The sequence below is a fragment of the Schistocerca cancellata genome, chromosome 9 (genome assembly GCF_023864275.1).
Source record: "Schistocerca cancellata isolate TAMUIC-IGC-003103 chromosome 9, iqSchCanc2.1, whole genome shotgun sequence".
Classification (NCBI taxonomy): Eukaryota; Metazoa; Arthropoda; class Insecta; order Orthoptera; family Acrididae; genus Schistocerca; species Schistocerca cancellata.
The window spans coordinates 138,263,787-138,284,663 of NC_064634.1; the positions used below are offsets into that span (position 1 = coordinate 138,263,787).

The window sequence follows — 20,877 nt, forward strand, 5'->3', positions numbered from 1 at the left end:
CCTTATATTTCACAATAAAGCAACTGTCAGCCCTCACACATTGCAAATTTAGCTTAACTTTTGTTTCGTCGAAATACAAAGCATAGGTATTTTGCTTTTAATTTGTCTGAGAACTTGCTTCTGCCACTACTATTTACGTGAGAAGACGACATACTTCTAAAGTGTAGGACACAATCGTATACAGCGACATTACTTCACTGCTAATTTGCTAATTCTGTTAGTTCCACCAGTCCCGCCACTAAATGGCTGTCGCACTAGACCAATATTACAGAGCCTACATACCGTCTTTAAACTAAAGCTTTTTAAGTAATAATTTCCAGTTCGAGTTTTAAAATGTTATCCTGTTCACATTCATATTAAATTTTAGTGAAGTAATGTCGACGTATACGACTGAATCCTATTGTGTAGAAGTACGTCGTCTTCTCACGTAAACAGTAGTGACGGCGGCAAGTTCTCAGACAAATTAAAAGCCAAATACCTATGCTTTGTATTTAGAAGAAATGAAAGTTAAGCTAAATTTCCTGTGTGGGAGGGCTGTCAGCTGCGTTATGAATTACAAGGGTTATGTGGACTTCGAAAGACATCTTAGCACATGAAAACTTAGAATGATATGAGCCAAACCACGTCTGCTTCACTGCTAGATTTTGTTATTATAAAACAGACGTCTGCAGTTAGGCACGTTCAAGCCACACAACCAAACTGGCATATCACGTAATTTTGCACCACCTTCCGCACAAATCGACTCCTCTCTCCTGGCATACTGAAATAAAACAATAGATGCAATCAAATCAAACGTGACCTTTCAACAATTAAGGCATTACACGTATAAATCGAGAATCGCACTTGTAACGTCATATGCATGTTTACTCATAAATAAACTGTTTCTGGCATATCTTATCAGTTCGATTCTAACCCCTTTGACAATTTTAGACCTGTCCTGCCATCTGTGAGTAAGATGTAGAACTTTTTGCATTCCGTAAGAATCGTGCCATCGCAGACTAGAATGAATCGTGAAAGAATCGTGAACGAATCGTAGGAATCGATTCGCAATGTGAGATTGAATCGTAGGAATCGAATCAGGAAAAAGAATCGTGTTGCCCAACTCTATTGTGCTGAGAAATAATTGTTAAGAAAGAATGCGTTACGTTTCGCCGTTTCACTGTTACATAGCATTGAAGTTGGCCAATCAGGTCGTCACGCGCGACAGTTGAAGCAGCCTGCCAGAGGCGGTGTTGTTGAACGTGTGCTTCATTTGTTTTCCTCAATCCGAAAAAAAGAGAGCGTTACAAAAATTAAACCGTTGACTGTAACAGGTATTGAACACAAGTCAACGGCTTAGGGTCCTGTGCTCTACGATCTACGCTATGAGAACAACTAGCATAACTGGTACCCGATTGTGTCGCAGATTTGTGTCTGCTAGTCATTCGACCATCTCCGAAAATCGTATTAAGGCAGTCGAGCTTTGTCGGAAGTGTTCGATCAGCTGCGAATGTACACGGAAAGAGGTGCGATGGGACAAAGATGGTGGCAGGCGTGACACGGGCATCCACTATTCTTTCGACGAATGCGGAGATATGTATTTAGCATACAGCGCTGCGGGTCAAATTGCACAAGAGACCGCACAATATACAACGCGCGATTTCCGAACCGCGTTATTCCATGTGCGAATTAGTTTGTAGCGGCTGATAGACGATTGAAGAAGACCGGAAGTTTTGTTGTAAACGAAGTTCACTTAATGTCAAAGTTTCGGAGCGTTCAGTTTGAAGAAAAGATTCTTGATACGGTTCTTGCAAATCCTACTATCAGCTTTAGGGCCATTAGCAATAATTCGTCGGGAGTAAGAAATGTTAATCCGATGTTCTTAGAGTGTGCCTAAATACAGTAGACGCATCGGTTCGCTGCGACAGGTTTCGCACGCTGTAGTATTGGAAGACCTACACGACGAAAACCTATTTCCCCATAACCTACAGGAAATGGAGGATTTGATAAAAAAGGGCTATCTTTATCGGAATCGGTATTCCCTGTAGTACTTAGGCTTAAATCAATACATCGAAATTCCAGATTTCTAAAGGAGGGTACCGTGAAAAGACCAGGCATGTTTCACCAGAAAAGGCCCATTCAGTTCTCGAAACGGCGTCATTTGGAACAACGAAAATACGCATGGCAATTATGTGAAGTTAGGCGTGAATATTTAGGCAGGTTTGCTGAATCCCGTCGTACTTTAGCGGACGGACGTATTTAGCAGTTTATGTGAACGTCCTTCCATTGCATTGAGGTGATCCTCTGGTGGTCCGTCATGTAACATGATACCAACATGACGGCGCACCGCCACACTACGCTGTTCGTTTGCCAGATCTTACCGCTTTAAATTTTTATTTGTGTAGAGGTAAGAAGAAAATCGTCCACAAGACTCCAGTAGGCACCGTAGAAGAGCTTCTTGCGAGGATAATTTTAGCCTTTGATGAAATCAGGGAAACTGTTGATTTCGGAAAACCTGCGGACTCCGTAACGCAGCGTTTGCAATGCGTGCATTCAGATTCGAGGACGACGCTTTGAGCAGTTGTGAATAGTTATTGTTACTTTTCGTCCTTGATTATTTTGTTGTTACGTGAACGACTTGAGGAAATGTATTTATTGCTTCATCATTATTTTTCCCTCCCTTTGTTACGTTTCTGGCTGTTGACTAACAAGGAGAGGGCCCTAATGGTGGCATCCCTGTTTTCAAACAATCGGAATTTAGCTTGATACGCTAGTGTCTTAAACTGAAGTATACTACATAAATGGTTGCCCTAACGTAATGGAAAGGGATACCGTTAACATACATAAGGTTGGTCGCGTGTTTTGACATTGTCTATTTTTAAATCTGTGTCGAAATTACTTAGATGATAATGTTTGTTCAGTTATGTGGCTTAAATATAATTTTTTATTTCTATTCCTCTGTCACATCATTGTAATCATCATATGAACTTTTTCATTTGCTCACACTATTATTTCCTATCATTCTTTTTTTCATTAGCAAGCTTTGTTCATATGATTTTTATTTTCGCTTATTAACGTCGATTTCATTTCGTCCGTTTTAACGTTTGTTTTCGCCCTTGTTACTGCATTCATTATTTCTATTCCTCTTTGTAGTTGAATTTCGGTTTTACTTATGATCACTCCTTTCGTTTACCTCTTCATTTGCGTCATTAAATGCTTGTGTGACCATTACCATCCACAGATTGTAACGAAAAGTACAGTTTTGACGCCATTGCACAATCATTATAAGTAGATCAATTCGTATTTTGGTTTTTAATCGCTAGATCGACCATTTCAAGCGTTTCAGTATTATGATAGACAAATGAAAATAATCCAAATCACGCGAATAAAGATTCAAATAGGTAAAACAATGATAGGAAGAAAATATGAAGACAAAGGAAACGTTTCTACGTCGATTAACATGACGTTGCAAAGAAGTAGAAATAAAAAAACCTTACATTTAAAACAATTAATTGCGCTTACGCAATGGTCAAAGTTATTTCGGCAACGAGTAAAAAATCAAAATTCCGACTCACTTGACGAGATTAAAAACAATAACCTGCAGGTTACTATTGCCCATTAAAAACTACTCACAACCCCACTCCCTGCAGTACTATTATTTTTAAGGCACTAGGGTATCACACGGAATTCCAGAGCTTTTTTTTTCGTCCATTGCTCTCAAACGAGGCCCCACCGGGGTGAATGGCTGCGGGTATTTTCCAAAATCGGGGAAAAATAGGGGCTTACCGGGTTTTCTGGACAAAGAAGATCCATAACAATGACGGTCCCGATATATTGGGACGTATGGCAACCCCAACTGCACCATTAACTCTCAACCCAGTATAGTCCAACAGTAGACGTAACGGTGTCGAAGCCCGGTTCCAGATTAGCGATGCACACTTCTCTAGAAAAACCTTTCCGCCTATTTTGTGTTATCGAACTCCAAATCAGAGCCAGAGCGAAGGCGCCCAGGACACGTACCCCGGCTTCCATACCGTAGGTACGGCGCTCCTCAAAAGGTGTGTGTTTTTTTCTTTTTTTTTACGAAAGAATCTATTTTTAATATCTGTTATTTTACGTGCAAAACTGAATACTGAAGGAGAAATAAGATTGCAAGCAAAAAACATACACTCTGTCACATTACCAGATTTTCCTCAGCCTTAAAACATCTTTTGTGGAGTGCTTTTAGGCTTGTGGGCTCGTTAGCACTGAATGTAATGGATTAGATGTAACTCAGGATCCGTCATTTCTTCGATAGTGAGTGACTTAATCATACACTGTGCTTTTCCATTCTTTCTAAATGTGTATATATAGCTGGGTATATTTTTTTAAACAAGCAGACCACCAAATGTGATCTGCCAAAGAACTGGTTATATCAGACAAGGGAAAATCCAGGACGGAATAATGAAAATATTATGGAATGGATGGGTTGCTACTTAACTTATAGAGGAGATTGAGTCGCAGACGGACACAACAAAAGACTTCTAAACATGTGTGCTTTCGGCCAAAAGACCTAAAACTCATCTGTCTATTTCAGAAGGCCTTTAGGCCGAAACCTCACGTGTTTAACAGTCATTCTGTTGTGCCCATTTGCGACTCAGCATCTCCTCTGTATGGTAAGTAGTAATCAATACTTTCCATAACATTGTCAAAAAACTGGTTATATTATTTAACATGGAGATGAAGCGAAAATAACATACAAAAAGTATTCATTTGGTGTGTGTTAGTTCCGTTAATAGTGCGCGTGTGTGTGTGTACCCACACCATTCGATGCAAGACGAAAATTACAGCACGCAATGAGTCTTCGATCGTACGAGTGAATAGATCAAAAAAAGTCAGGAAATGTATTTCTTTCGTGTGTGTCTACAGAGAAGTTGGGAATTAAGAGGTTGCCACACATCGTAGTAATTAATTATAGTAGAAGGAAATTTAAGGAAGCGTCGCCAAGGGTGCCTTAAAGGGCTCTTGCTACATCCTGAAGAAATTTACAGAAAGCTTCCAGACGAGAGCTCTTGAGGTCAGAAGACCTTGCTACAGTTTGTGGGATTCAGTTTACACAACAGACCATTAGGAAGAGACCACAAAAACCTACATCTAAGGCTAGAGTGCATTTGTAGGAAAAACAAAAATCTTCGACTGCAATTCATCCAAACCAGCATAATGTTCGGATAAATGTGCTCATAAGGGATGAAAACATAGAGCACATCAGAATCAAAATATTCGAATTTGTATAAGTAATCGCATAGGAGGGATCGTCAAAACTTGTCAAAGGTGAATCGTGGGAGAGGGAGAGCACAGAATTTGTATAAGACAACGGGACGTTGGAAAAAAGCCGCTTTGCGGTGTTTTAAATGCACGAAACAATGCCTTAAAACTGAGCAGACGTTTGGAATTGAACTCTTTATTTGGATAACAATTAAAAAATTAGGCATATAAGCCCCAACAATGATTGCCTTGCAGTGCTCCTCGCCAGTTAACGAACTCCACCACGGTCACCAAACAGCAATGCAGCAGAAAATTGGTCTTCACTAGTGAAGAACAAAATCGCAAAATGCTTACCACGAATTGGGGAAACCGTTTGCGTAGAAGTATTTCCTGAAGTTACCGTATCTTCGGATTCGATGCCTAGAAGACTACGAGCCCATAAGAGAAGCTAAATGCTTTTCAACGTATTAGAAGCTGAGCAAAGCTAGGTAACTTAGTTGTATATATACTTTCTGCACGCGCTTTTTTCTTTCATTATTTAGTTTGCTATTAAAATCGATTCAGACTTTTACTATTTCGAAATTATATTTTCCTGTAATTGGTAAAATGCGACACGCATGCAACTAAGCAGAAAAACTTTAAGAATACTGTTAAGACCACTGTAAATATTTTATCTGAAATTGCAGTGTTTTCATACTTCGTTAGTTTCTTAATACACAAACGTAGATTGATTTCATTCTACCAGATGAGGGATGAAAATGACATAATTCTAAATCAAACCAGGGCCACACCACAATTAGTGGACATTTCGCCAGCCATTAAATTGTTAGTTATGGCATTTGTCAATTTCTGTTCTGAAGTTTTCTTTCCTGTTTTCAGTTGTAATTGTTCCAAAATTGTCATTCGAACAAGATAGTTTTTTTTATTTTGTCACACTGAAAACAGAACTGTGTTTTACACAGCCTGGCATTTGAAGATACACGTGCGACTGAAACCAGAAACAACACGTCACAAAAGTTGAGACAGGAATGGTTATGTGGAGATACAGTCTTTGTAAAACATGATAGCTTTTAGTGAGAGTTCACATTTCATTTAAAGAATTTGACGTGCAACAAACAAGTTGATCGTATGCGTAGAGCCACTCATTGATAACCATTTTTATTATTGACACAACGAGTAGTATTTACAGAGTATCCAAAAAGTTTTTGCAGATTACAGTCTCATCTCGTTAGGTAGATGCGCTCAAGCAGTTTTCACTTCCATCATTTTTAAACTGATGGCCTACAGCTATAATATACTTGAAGATCTGGCCTCTAGCGCAGTTTGAATGAACACGTAGAGAATAAATCTCTACACATTCGAAATCGATCATAGTAAATATACACAATTCCACATGTGGTCGGTGCCAAAGACGAGAACTAGGCAATGAATGGATCAAGTTGTTTCACCCAGGGCTTGTGATTCACGTTTAGTGATAATCCCTGTGAACGTCTGCACAATACCATACAAAGTCTGACAGACGGCAAATAAACTTGAAAAATTAATTGCAAATCTTTTTTTGTAAAGTACTAATGGTGTTAACACAGGCGAATTTGTAATTGAAACGGATTTTATGTCCATAGTAAAGATAACTATGTTCACTTAACCCTCCATGTTTGACTGATTGACAACAATACTACAAAGAGTGATATGTTCATTTTTGTTAGACACTTAAGACACATTGCTATGTAGTTAGTATTTATAATTAAATAACCAGTGTACAGCAATATATGCAAGGTTTGTGATACATATGATAGGTGTACATTCATTTTGCAAATTTTTTTGCTATAGCAGTAGGCAACTTAATGTGGTAAGATTTTCTCATTTTGAGACATTAAAAGTTAATGCAGTAATGTGATACATATTGCTGCACTAATGCCAATACAATGTCATATTTTCAGTTGTTACAGCTGTTATTTCTGTTTTTTCCTATTACAGTTTTTCCCCATGTACCAACATAATGTCTTCTGAAGTAATGGGAAGTGCTTCTGATGGTGCTCTTTTCATCTGAGGCAGAGAAATGATGATCATTTTGTCTTGATTCTCCACTCCTTTCTCCATTAGCAGATTCATGGTAGCCTCTGGTAAATGCCTGGAGGTTTCCTCAAAGCGAGTCACTGTTACTTCCCCCTCATTCTTGTCAAAGCTCACTATCAGTCTGTATCTAATGATTTGGGCTGTCATTTGGCATTCAATCTTGCTTGTCTCAACTATGAAATATTTTACTGGAATATTTTGTAGGATTTACCTACTATCACTGTAACCTTGTGACCACCAGAATTAATATTTTATAATGTGGTTCTAGAAGAGAGTATAAACAGATTGATTTCCAATGGATAGTTTTGGTATAGTCCTGTCGTATGCCGTATGCCATTCATTGTCAAAGATTCTGGTATGATACACCCCTTTATGAGGAACTGAAATTCATCTCAAGAACGATTGCATCATACATAATCATAGCTGTTGTTGCAAAGAGTTCTTTTCATCACTTGGTTGATGTGTATAGTTAAAATTTTGGGGTGATTTGCTAACCTTTGTGATGCCTTTTAATTTAAATACAGTTTTTTTATTGAAATTAACAAATTTAATGAATGGCTATGTAATTAGTAAACACAGCTGGTTGACTTCAAAGGACTGCAACTAATCTACAGTTTTTAAGATAGCCGATCTTTCTGTTTGATGCTGTGTTTACAGAGAGGAAAAAAAACCTGGACTGATCACAATAGGTATCTGCAAAATGTAATGTCTCTTGCCTTATTTGTTCATATTATGATTAGTCCTGTTGATGCTTTTTTCTGATGTAGAAATATTTGTGCGGTAGGCTCTTACTGATGACCATTCACGTGAATGGATTGTTTGGGATGTAGCCATGTAAATAACATTAGTCGCAGTAGAGTAGTTGTTACGTGGCTATCACAAGTGACATAGATCATGATGGTATAAGAAATGAAAGGCACAAAGGGAAAAAAAGGGATGGTGAAGGGTGGATGTATGGAGGCTGTTTTCTACTTTGGCAACATGGGTGTGACACATGGGGGGGTGGGGGGGGTGGTGGTTGGACAAATAAGAAACCGAGCGAGGTGGCACAGTGGTTAACACAGTGGATCCGCATTCGGGAGGACGATGGTTCAATCCCACATCCTGCAATCCGGATTTAGGTTTTCCGTGGTTTCCCTAAATCGGTTCAGGCAAATGTGGGGATGGTTCCTTTGAAAGGGCACAGCCAACTTCATTCCCTAATCCGATGTGACCAATGACCTCGCTGTTTGGTCTCCTCCACCAAATCAACCAACCAACCAACGAATAAGAAAGGGAAGGACAAGGACAAGGGTAGGGTGTGTTGTGGGGAGGATATCCCTCATTTCGTGACTCAGTGAACAAAGGAGAAGTACGTGATTTAGTTTTGTGGTAGTTTGTGCTGCTAAGTTGACAGAGGACTGCATGTTTTTGATACACATCCATCCCTTTTCAGGCACCTAATAATGAGCAATAAGGGAACTCCTTTCCTCCTTATCATTAATTACCATGCAACTAATGCACAGCGCCTTACATAGATGTGACTGCAAACAAACTTGCCAGTGGGATGACTGATTGCCATAAAACAATAACAAAGGGAGGACTAGTACAGCCAGTTGCAGTGGATTTTATTTGAAATAAGCTCTGCTGATCCATGATTTTTGCTTGCCTGGAACCCCAGCCTCTCATTCCCTCTCCACCTTGTTCTGCTGTGATTCATCTCTCCTAGTTCCCTTCGTTATCTGTGTCACCATATTTGCTACTTTCTTCTTATACTGTATTAATTTTTCTATGGCTCTGTTACTATTGTCCCCTGCCTTATGCATTCATGTATGATTGTTTCTGACTTCCCACATGCAGCTACATATTTGTCACTGGCAACATTTTTCCTCACCTCCTAAGGTCCCACCACTTACCAGAGCGAAATTCCTTTTTGACCCAGTTTAGCTGTATCACTTAGGGACAACATTGGCTCTAATAATGGTAGAGGTCAAATCTGAGGAACTAGTTTCACTTAGCATACTCGTCATTCACAAGTTAGTAGGTTAAAAGACTTTTCAGTTGCTAACGTTCTGTTATTTATAAGAATCGAAATTTTCATCATGTAATTATTCATTATTTTCAGGAACAGCATTCCACAATGGAGCAATTGAGAGCAGAAAATGTGTCCTTGCAAGCAAAGCTCCTGAGTGTTGCACACTCGCCTCTCTCAGACTCTGAGAAGCAACAACTACTCCTTGGAGCTCGACAGCATAGTTCTGCGCCTGCATCTATGGTTGCCAGTGTGAGTATAAAAAAGTTTTCGTTTTCCATTTGTAGAGGGTTTTTTAGGCTGGGGTCACATTATATTCCATGTATTCTAAAACTTGTGCTGTGGCTTTTGTATTGGGTTCAGGGTACTGTATCATCCTGTAAGAATAATTAGGAGTTTTCTGATCAACGTCGCATAAACATGTTTCTTAGCCGCTCTCCAGAAGGATGCAGTATATATCAGGTTGGTGATTCTTCTGCCAAACCTAGAATTCTTGAGGAATTAAATTTTACCTGGAAAAATCATGGAAATTTCTGGGAATTTCAGGATTTTCATAAAAGAAAATACCAATTTTAGATGACACTTCTATATCCCTCTCATGCTGAGCCAGTAATGTTGCTGTTTAGTAGTAGACATATTATGACACATGTTTGAGCAATGCCATATACTTCAGTTGACATGAGTTCATCCCTGACAGTTGCAGTTGTTTGGGTGCAGCATCTTCGCATACCTACCTCAAACAACAACAAAAGTGATTTTCTAAACATCTCCACGGCAGTGCTTAAGAGTTGTCGAGAGATCTGTAGTCAGCTACTACCTGCAGCCATTAGCACTTTGTGGTTGAAAACAGCAACAGTGCTGCGAGCTGTCAAGGATCTTCTGATGCCATCTCGACAGTAGGTACCTTACAAATACATTTGAGAAAACAATTTCACTGAGAGAGGCAAGATGAGGTTAGTGTGGCCATGAATTAACAACTTCAGCAAGCAGTGAGACAGTTACCCACTTGCCTCACATTGCAGTTTCCCCTAATAATGTCCGTTGCAGTATCATGCTGTGAACTAATAAAGCGTAGCATCTATAAGATTGTGAGTAGCTACCGTTACTATGTGCAAAAATTAGATGCCATCATGGTGTATTTGCGGTAAATAAACACTGTATACTGTACAGTAATGCACTTCAGATATTAATAGACGTATTTTACTTGAAACTGGAAAACGATTAAGATCCTAGCCAAAATAAGATGTTGGCTGATTTGCACCTAAGTGCGTGGTGCACTGCAAAATCCTTGACACTGTTACTATTCCATTCTTTCTTGTGTGCTCTCAGATGTGACTCTCCCCATATCTATTTAACAAAACTGCAAGAGTGTTACCCTGATACTTTTATATAAAAACTACTATTGTTATTAGTATTTGTAATTAACAATTTGAAATCCACTCATTGAGAATGCACCAAACATATAATAGCAAAATTTATTGATTTCAAGAAAGTGTTTGATTTGGTAGACAGAGAAACAATAGATAAAATCATTTGAGAATTTGGTGTTAAAGCAAAATTAGCAAACACAATTTGTGAACACATACAGTATGTAAAGTTAAATTTATGGAAGAAGTATCTCAATCTATAACAAGAAATGCATGTGTAGAAAAAGAAAAGTAAAACACTATTCCACAGCAGTAAGACCAGATTGCTTATATGGATGTGAACATGTAACAGTGAACTATAAGCTGAACAGAGTAGAGGTATTTACAGTGTGGATTATTAGAAAAATAACAGATGCAATAGAAACTCCAAATGGTTGGAAAATGAGTAGTAACAAAAAATGCTCTAAAAATATAGAGAAAATATTGTAAGTAATGAGTAAAAGGAGATAATCTTTATTGGACATCTCTACCAAATGAATCAGAAGAGGAACACCCTCCCACCAAAAAAAAAAAAAACCCCCAACATTGTATTTTTGGAAGAAGAAATTGACAGTAGCATGGATTACAGAAATAAGTAAATGACAAGAAAGAAACATCAAAGATTCATAGATAAGTCAGAAACCATTTTAAGAATAAAATACTAAATTTAGAAGCCTTTCTATGCAGAAGAAATAAGAAATTGGGAACAACATGGCCAGAAGAAATGAAAAGACGGTATGAGGAGAAGAAAAGGGAATACTGTGAAAATAGTAAACAAGAAAAAAGAACAAATTGAAGTTGTTCCATGATCATACTTCATTTGTAGGAAAGCAAAAAATTGTACAAGGTTCATATGTTTCTTAGAAGTACTTGAAAAAATTGTGCGATGAAAGCCCTCATAAGTGCTTATTTTATCCTTTGATTTAATTATGGTGCTTATAAATCCTTATTTTTGTCTTGGCAATTAAATTCAGACTTACAAAATTAACACAAAGTTAAAAAGTTGACAAAAAGACTGCATGCATAGGTCGAAGACCAAAGCAGTTAAGAGGGCCACTCAAGCTGCATGACATTTAGGGTGAGAGGGATAAGGCTATCCCCACCTCAGGCATGGAGAATAGAGCGGGGGTACGACTACACACATTACTGGCAACAGACACCGTTTGCTGTATGTAAACTCAATACTGCAGTGCCAATAGTCGGAGATGCTTTACGTTGGCAGCAATGGCAAGGGCTGTGGAAACCTTAACTAAATAGTACGCCTGTGACAAGATAACGTCTGTGGCAAAGTATCAATTTGCAATTTTTTATTTCTTAAAAGTCCTTAGTTTTTATTTTGTAAATACAGTACGAATTCTTAATAATACATACCAAAAAGACTAAGTTTCAAGGTTTATTTTTCATATTTACTTAAGTTCTTTCATACATTACAACTATCATAAAAAGGGTGAGAGGTGAGTTATTGAGCGATTTCACATATAATTGTGTTTTGTATGGTAAAGCCTGGAGTATTCTGGTATGCAGAGAGGTATGTTGCAATCAGGCCAATACTTATTTGTTTCTTTCCTGCTTGTTTTGGCAACAAGTATTCTGATGAATACAGACAGATAAGACAGAACTCAGTATTAATTAGTGCATCAGTATCTGTAGCTACAATATTAGCGATGAAAAAATTGTAGCATATTGCTGCTTACATGAATATGAATCTCCTTCAGACTGTTCCCACTCAGATAAAATGTCCCTTTGATCCAGAACCATTGAATTTTTCTTCGAGAGCTTCTAAAATTTCTTTCTCACTTAGCAATTGTGACAGATTCGTAGCGAGATTAAAGCAGTCTGAAAAAACCTATTGAGTACACGTGTGAAACTCTGCTTTGGCAGTAATTGTGGTAAATGTCTCAGGAGCACAGAAACAAAGGATTCCCATGTTATGAAGGGTAGTGAAAGCTATAATCATCACCCTGAAAAAATTAATTTAGTAACTAATTTCCCCATGACGCAGTACAGTAGTGGTCTGTAAGAAGTGTCAAGACCAAAATGGCTCAACATACCAGTGAATATGCAAGAGCCTAAGCTTTCAGGTATCACTTTTAAAACAGCAAACTGAAGGCTGTGGCGAGTTCATGACATCACAATGCAAATAAATTTCGAGGGGGAGCAGTAACTGCATGATAATGGCTCTCGAGCCACACCTTGCCAGGCCTGTTTTACATGTACCAAGAGACCAGGGTTATTTAGAAGTGATCATATTTTAATGATCCATGAACACATAGGCTTCCTTCATCTTCTTCTTCAAGCATTTCATGTAATGAGAAGACAATAATTTCAGAAATGAACAAACCAATAAAATTTAATTTTTGTATTTTTTATGTACTTGTAAAGTGTGAAGTGTAGTGTAGAGCAGATCAGCACTGTCTTTAATTTGATATTCCCCTTTAGGACCTACAACTACCAGTGGAGGATACAGCAGATGCAGCAATACCAGAAACATCCATTCCATCATGGGACAGGCAGTCAGCTTCCAGTGCCAGCCAACTGTCTGTTGCATGTTTACAGGATCGTATCCAGCAAATGGAAGAGACTCACTATAGGTATGCGTAATTAAAGTTTAATTCAGTAGTGAGTTAGGGTTCACTACCAGAGAGTAGTAATTCAGAGAAGTGTCTGCTTATTAAGAATGAAATTCCTGATGATTTTTGTAAGTAATGGCAAGCAAGTGGCCACATGCTACTAAAAAAGTTTTTTTTTTTTTTTTTTTTTTTTTTGAAACTTCTTGGCAGATTGAAACTGTGTGCCCGACCGAGACTCGAACTCGGGGCCTTGCCCGCGAAAGGCAAAGGTCCCGAGTTCGAGTCTCAGTCGGGCACACAGTTTTAATCTTCCAGGAAGTTTCATATCAACGCACACTCCGCTGCAGAGTGAAAATCTCATTCTTAATTTTTTTTCTTTGCATAACTGAAATTTTCTGCCTAGAAAGTTTGTGTAGCAGGGTTTTTTTTTCCCCATGAATGTGTGTACTGTATGCTATTTCAGTCACTTTTAGATTTTTACAAATGTTCTTACGTAAATAAAAATATAGTCTCTTGAAAAGCTCTCTGTAGACTAACCTGTAGGCGTTTAGCAGAGTTTGAGAGAGGTAACTATTAGCTATCTAGTACCCTTGCATAAATGTCGTGGTTCAAAAGTTAACCTTTGTTGAACAATCATGTGGAAAGGTATTAATTCATAATAAATTTAATAGACACTGTGCACGATCTTGGATAAGACAGAGACTGTGAGGAAATCACCTGTAACTTTTTCAGAAGTTTCCCCTTAATCAATATGGAGAAATCACAGACAATATAAATGAGATTGCCAGAGATTTGAAGCCCAGTCTTCCCAAATTAAAGTTCCAGAAAATATATGAAACATTTACAATAATCTGTTGTAGATTTTTTAAAGTACGCAATTGTTAGAAACTTAGAAAAATAAACATTTACAAAGATGATGTCAGCAGTGGGTACCTTTTAATAATGTCATAGCCAAACACAATCTCAATCTTATGACTGACCACTTTGAGCATCACAGATTGTCTCCAAAAACATCTGCACTGAACAGTGTGCTGAAACACCTTACTTAGGCACAAATTATGTTCCTATCTCAGTGCTGGATTCATTGTTTATTTATGTGTCTGTCACAATTCCTTTTAAATTTTAATGGTGTCTAATTTCAAATGCCTGCACTCATTTTCAAACAATTTACTGCATCTGTAATCTTTGACGTTTACATAATTCCAGTGGAACATTCAGAAGTCTTACATAGTTTGAAGAAGCTTTTTGAATGTGCCGTTTATATTGGGTTAGTCAAACATTAGAGATGCAGGTAAGGGGACGAAAAGAATGGAAGCGTTCCAAACCAGTCGACATTAAAAATTATATGCAGCTATGACAGAAATCCCCCCCCCCCCCCCCCAATGAACCATGAACCTTCTCATTGGTGGGGAGGCTTGCGTGCCTCAGCGATACAGATAGCCATACCGTAGGTGTGACCATAACGAAGGAGTATTTGTTGAGAGGCCAGACAGATGTGTGGTTCCTGGTGAGGTGCAGCAGCCTTTTCAGTAGGTGCAGGGGCATCAGTCTGGATGATTGACTGATCTCGCCTTGTAACATCAACCCATTGCTGTGCTGGTACTGCAAAGTGCAAGAAGCAAGGGGAAACTACAGCCGTAATTTTTCCCAAGGGCATGCAGCTTTACTGTATGGTTAAATGATAATGGCATCCTCTTGGGTAAAATATTCCGAAGGTAAAATAGTCCCCATTCAGATCTCCGGGCAGGGACTACTCACGAGGATGTCGTTATCGGGAGAAAGAAAACTGGTGTTCTACGGATCAGAGCGCAGACTGTCGGGTCCTTTAATCGGGTAGGTAGTTAAGAAAATTTAACAAGCGAATGGATAGGTTAAAGTTAGATGTAGTGGGAATTAGTGAAGTTAGGTGGCAGGAGGAACAAGACTTTTGGTCAGGTGAATACAGGGTTATAAATACAAAATGAGATAGATGAAGAGATTGAAGAAATGTTTGATGAGATAAAAGAAATTATTCAGACGGTTAAGGGAGCCGAAAATTTAATAGTCGTGGGGGTCTGAAATTCGATAGTAGAAAAGGAAGAGAAGGAAAAGTATTAGGTGAATATGAAATGGGGATAAGGAATGAAAGATGAAGCTGCCTGGAAGAATTTTGCACAGATCGTAACTTAATCATAGATAACACTTGGTTTAAGAATCATGAAAGAAGGTTATGTACGCAGAAGAGGCCTGGAGGCACTGGAAGGTTTCAGATAGATTATATAATGGTAAAACAGAGATTTAGGAAGCAGGTTTTAAATTGTGTTTCCAGGGGCAGATGTTGACTTTGACCACAATCTATTGGATATGACTGTAAATTAAAACTGAAGAAATTGCAAAAAGGTGTGAATTTAAGGAGATGGGACCTGGATAAACTGAAAGAACCAGAGGTTGTCGGTAGTTTCAGGGAGAGTATTAGGGAGATAGTGAAATTAATACAATAGAAGAGATGAAATAGTGAAGGCAGCAGAGGATCAAGTAGCTAAAAAAAATGAGGGCTAGTAAAAATCATTGGGGAACAGAAGATATACTAAATTTAATTGATGAAAGGAGAAAATATATACTAAATTTAATTGATGAAAGGAGAAAATATAAAAATACAGCAAATGAAATAGGCAAAAAGGAATACAAACATCTCAAAAATGAGATGGACAGGAAGTGCAAAATGGCTAAGCAGGGGTGGCTAAGGGACAAATGTAAGGATGTAGAGGCATGTATCAGTAGAGGTAAGACAGACACTGCCTACAGGAGACCTTTGGAGAAGAGAACACTTGTATGACTATCAAGATTTCAGGTCTAAGCAAATAAGGGAAATAAGAAAGGCCAAGGTTTATACAAGGGCAATTTACCTGAAGGCAGTACAATGGAAATGGAAGGGGACGTAGATGATGATTATGAAATGGGAGATATGATACTGCGTGAAGAATTTGACAGAGTGCAATACTGACCCTACGATGTATCTTAGATGATAGATTAAGGAAAGGCAAACATACGTTTCTAGCATTTGTAGACTTAGAGAAAGCTTTTGACAATGTTGACTTGAATACTCTCTTTCAAATTCTGAAGGTGGCAGGGGTAAAATACAGGGAGCAAAAGGCTATTTACAATTTGTACAGAAACCAGATGGCAGTTATAAGAGTCGAGGGGCATGAAAGGGAAGCAGTGGTTGGGAAAGGAGTGAGACAGGGTTGTGGCCTCTCTCCGATGTTACTCAATCTGTATATTGAGCAAGCAGTGAAGGAAACAAAAGAAAAATTCGGAGTAGGACAGCAAAGGATCTGGAAGAGCAGTTGAACAGAATGGATAGTGTCTTGAAAGGATGATAAGACGAACATCAACAGAAGCAAGGAGGATAATGGAATGTAGTCAAATTGAATCAGGTGATGCTGAGGGAAGTAGATTAGGAAATGAGACACTTACAGTAGTCAAGGAGTTTTGCTATTTGGGGAGCAAAATAACTGATGATGGTCGAAGTAGAGAGGATATAAAATGTAGACTGGCAATGACAAGGAAAGCGTTTCTGAAAGAGAGGAACTTGGTAACATTGAGTATAGATTTAAGTGTCAGGAAGTTGTTTCTGAAAGTATTTGTATGGAGTGTAGTCCCGTATGGAAGTGAAACATGGACAATAAATAGTTAGACAAGAAGAGAATAGAAGCTTTTCGAATATGGTGCTACAGAAGAGTGCTGAAGATTAGATGGATAGATCACGTAACTAATGAGATGTCCCCCCCCACCCCCCACCCCAAATCTGTCATGCGACTGTTGAGATGTGACTCACCATGAATTCCTCTCCTGTGCTAACCTCTTCATCTCAGAGTGCCACTTGCAACGTATGTTCTCAATTATTTGCTGGATGTATTCCAATCTCTTGTCTTTCTCTACAGGCCCCTCTAGTACCATGGAAGTCATTCCCTCATGTCTTAACATATGTCCTATCATCCTGTTCCTTCTCCTTATCAGTGTTTCCCCACATATTCCTATCCTCTCTGATTCTGCGCAGAACCGCCTCATTCCTTACCTTATCAGTCCACCTAATTTTCAACATTTGTCTGTAGCACCACATCTCAAGTGCTTCAATTCTCTTGTGTTCCGGTTTTCTCACTGTCCATGTCTCACTACCGTACAGTACTGTGCTCTAGACGTATAGTCTCATAAATTTCTTCCTCAAATTAAGACCTATGTTTGATACTAGAAGACTTCTCTCGGCCAGGAATGCGGTTTTTTGCCATTGCTAGTATGCTCTTCATGTCCTTGCTCCGTCCATCATTGGTTATTTTACAGCATAGGTAGCAGAATTTCTTAAGTTCTACTACTTCTCATTACCTTCGTCTTTCTCTGATTTGCTCTCAGTCCACTCTGTACCCATTAGACCGTCGATTCTGTTCAGCAGATCATGTAATTCTTCTTCACTTTCGCTCAGGATAGCAATGTCATCAGCGAATCGTATCATTGATATCCTTTCAACTTGAATTTTAATTCTTTTATTTCCATCATTGATTCGTCGATATACAGATTGAACAGTAGGGGTGAAAGACTGCATATTTGTCTTACACCCTTCTTAATACAAGCACTTTGTCCTTGGTCGTTCACTCTTATTATTCCCTCTTGGCTGTTGTACATATTGTATATGGCCCGTCTCTCCCTATAGCTTACCCCTACTTTTCTCAGAATTTTGCACGTCTTGCACCATTTTACATTGTAAAATGCTTTTTGCAGATAGACAAATGCTATGAACATGTCTTGATTTTTCTTTAGTCTTGCTACCATTATTAACCACAACATCAGAATTGCCTGTCTCGTGCCTTTACCTTTCCAAAATGCAAACTGATTGTCATCTAGTGCATCCTTGATTTTTCTTTTCCATTCTTCTGTACATTATTCTTGTAAGCAATTTGAATGCATGAGCTGTTAAGCTGATTGTGCGGTAATACTCGCACTTGTCAGCTCTTGCTGTTTTCGGAATAGTGTGAAACAGCCATTCCAGAGGGGACCATCATTGAGCCCTCTCTGCGTAATTCTTAGGTGTGCACTGATGTATAAGACTTGAAATAATACAAAAGTTAATTTGTGGTTAAGTTTACAGAGACATATTTTGTGCACAGGTATAACTTCAGTACCTTTTAGTGCTCTGAAATCACTGATAATTGAAAAGTATTAACTTTAATATGAATAATTAATGTGATATCTATGATGGTTGGAAATGGTGAACACTTCATATTATTTGAATGTATGTACTGTTTCAGCACCAATGAAGAGCTGCAGGCAACTCTTCAGGAGCTTTCTGACTTGCAATCTCAGCTTCAGGAGCTGCAGGCTGAGAATGAACGTCTGGTTGAAGACAAGCACATTCTTGTGGAATATCTGTGCCAGCAGTCAGAAAAGTTGGAAGACAGCCGGAGTCAAGCTGAAGCTTTGCAGGGAATGCTGCTGCGGGGTGGGCCCGGTGAAGTTGTCCATGATGACAGATTATTAGACCTCCTCAAAGTAAGAGAACATTATTCTGTTTGCATCTGATGATCAATATTGCAATGAAATGTTTATTAGTTTTTGGGGAATATCTGTTCACTTGGAGCGATTTTAAGTGGTTTGCAAACCAGAAATATTACCTGCTACCATTTGTGATCAGAGGGGTGCTGCAGTGGGGACTAGATGTGTTGAAAAATGAATGGAGTGGTAAATGAGGGTTGTACTTTCACATTGTTCACTGTGAACTATGTAAAATTTGTAGTTCAGTGGCATTATCAAACTAAGGTTTACAGCATCATTTAAAAGTTAATACTGTAAGCACCCCCCCCCCCCCCTTTCTTTTTTTACTGTTAGTCTCCTGAACAAAGTTTGAAATATTTGGTATCATTTATTCCTTCTGACAAAGTGGAGCTTACTGCAGAGAAAATGCACATGAACCTGCTTATCTGCATGGCTTGTCACTTACAACATAAAAAAAGAATTTTGTTTCTGATGGGGGCCGTATACATTTTGAAAGGCTAGAACTATGAGAACTAAACTGGTACTGAAATTCGGTCTCCTCCTCTCCAGGGTGCATGCATTTTAGTCCTAATGTGATAATTTGCCTTCCCCGTGGGCTTAACGCAACTGCCATGAGACCTATTTTAGAGTTCTGATATTTTGAAAATTTTCCAAACTGTGTGAGTTATAGAATTATATAAATAACTTACAGCACATGTATACTGGCATTTTCTGAAAATGGTTTTAAAAGTAGTTTAACAGTTATTTATTTCCAAGGTTTATTTTCCCATTTGGGCTCTCTGAATTTTGGTTCCCATTTGGGGCTCAAGGCAGGTTCTGCGTAAAACAGCATTTCATTTCTATTTCCTCCCCAGGCACAATGAAATGCTATAAAACTCATTGATAAGACAAATTGAGGAAATTGTAAATAACACCAATTTCATGGCTTCTTATGGTGATGAGGGTAAAGTAAAAGAGACTACTGACATCCAGATACTGTAGATGAAATGTCTGACTGATGATATCAACTAAAATATATTGGAAGGTAGTCTTTCAGCTGGTGCACTAGGTACCTTCGAGGTACACACTAGTGAAGAAAGGAAGGATGAGAAAAGTGCAGGCCATCCCAAAAAGAAAATGAGAGATAATACCATTTCTATTTGGACTGTGCAAGATGTGACTTACAATAAAATATTTCCCAATATAATAGGAACTGAACAGAACAAATACGTTTTGATAGTAGCATTAACAGGAAAGTCTGCAGTTGAGTACTTTGAAGAATTTTGTGACGAAAGTGTCTGACATGCTACACAGAAGAATAATCACAGCTTTGAGTTACCCAAGGAATGCTTAAAAAGTTCTTATGTATACTGCTCTTCACTGGATGTCGTGCTCCTCCAGAGGAATAGTCACATTGGAATTAAGGTGAAGACTTTGGTACAAAATTTGTAAGACAGTGTACAAGCTGCGGCAGATATCTAGAAATCCAGCACCACGTTCACTAAATGACAATACACAGCTGAATATAATCACCGCTAACAAAAGGGGGTAAACTTTTCAAAATTCGTCCTTTGGTGGACTGTTGCACAAAATTTCATGAAATTCTGAAGTTTTTTGTGTTATGTATATAGCCTGAGCATTGATAAGCAGGTGGTTCGATATTATGTACATCATTATCCAAAACAATTCATTCGTGAGAAACCAGTGAGATTCGGTTTCAAACAGCAGGCCATGTGCTGTTCCTGAAGTGGTTAGTGTTATTGTATGTCAGTCTGTGAAGGAAAATCTAAAGACTCAAGTGATGTTTCGTTTTTATGACTTGGCAGATCAGCTGTACTGACTATGGCTTCTGTTCTGCAATCTCCTAAATTTCTCAAAATTTATTTTGACAACTTTTCATGAGTTTCGGTTTAGTAAAAGAGCTCTCTTAAATGAGAATAAGGGCAACTGAAAATGTCTGAATGAATTGAATGAATAAACTTTCATAGAAAGAGAGAACAGTGTGAAAAAGGAACAGATAGGAAATTATGACTATAGATTTGACAAGAACACAGAGATAATTGCAGTAATGTGGAAAGATAACTGT

The 20,877-nt window shown here is 38.4% G+C and overlaps 1 protein-coding gene across 7 annotated transcripts in view; it reads left to right on the plus strand.

Moving 5' to 3' along the window:
- Positions 1–20,877, plus strand: part of LOC126101575 (cytospin-A) — a 534,312-nt gene that overhangs the window by 464,039 nt on the left and 49,396 nt on the right. For all 7 annotated transcript variants that reach the window (XM_049912225.1, XM_049912224.1, XM_049912227.1 and 4 more), the window contains exons 5-7: positions 9,404–9,562; positions 13,156–13,307; positions 18,569–18,809. In XM_049912225.1, coding sequence (XP_049768182.1) covers positions 9,404–9,562; positions 13,156–13,307; positions 18,569–18,809 — 552 coding nt within the window. The remainder of the gene's footprint in view (positions 1–9,403; positions 9,563–13,155; positions 13,308–18,568; positions 18,810–20,877) is intronic.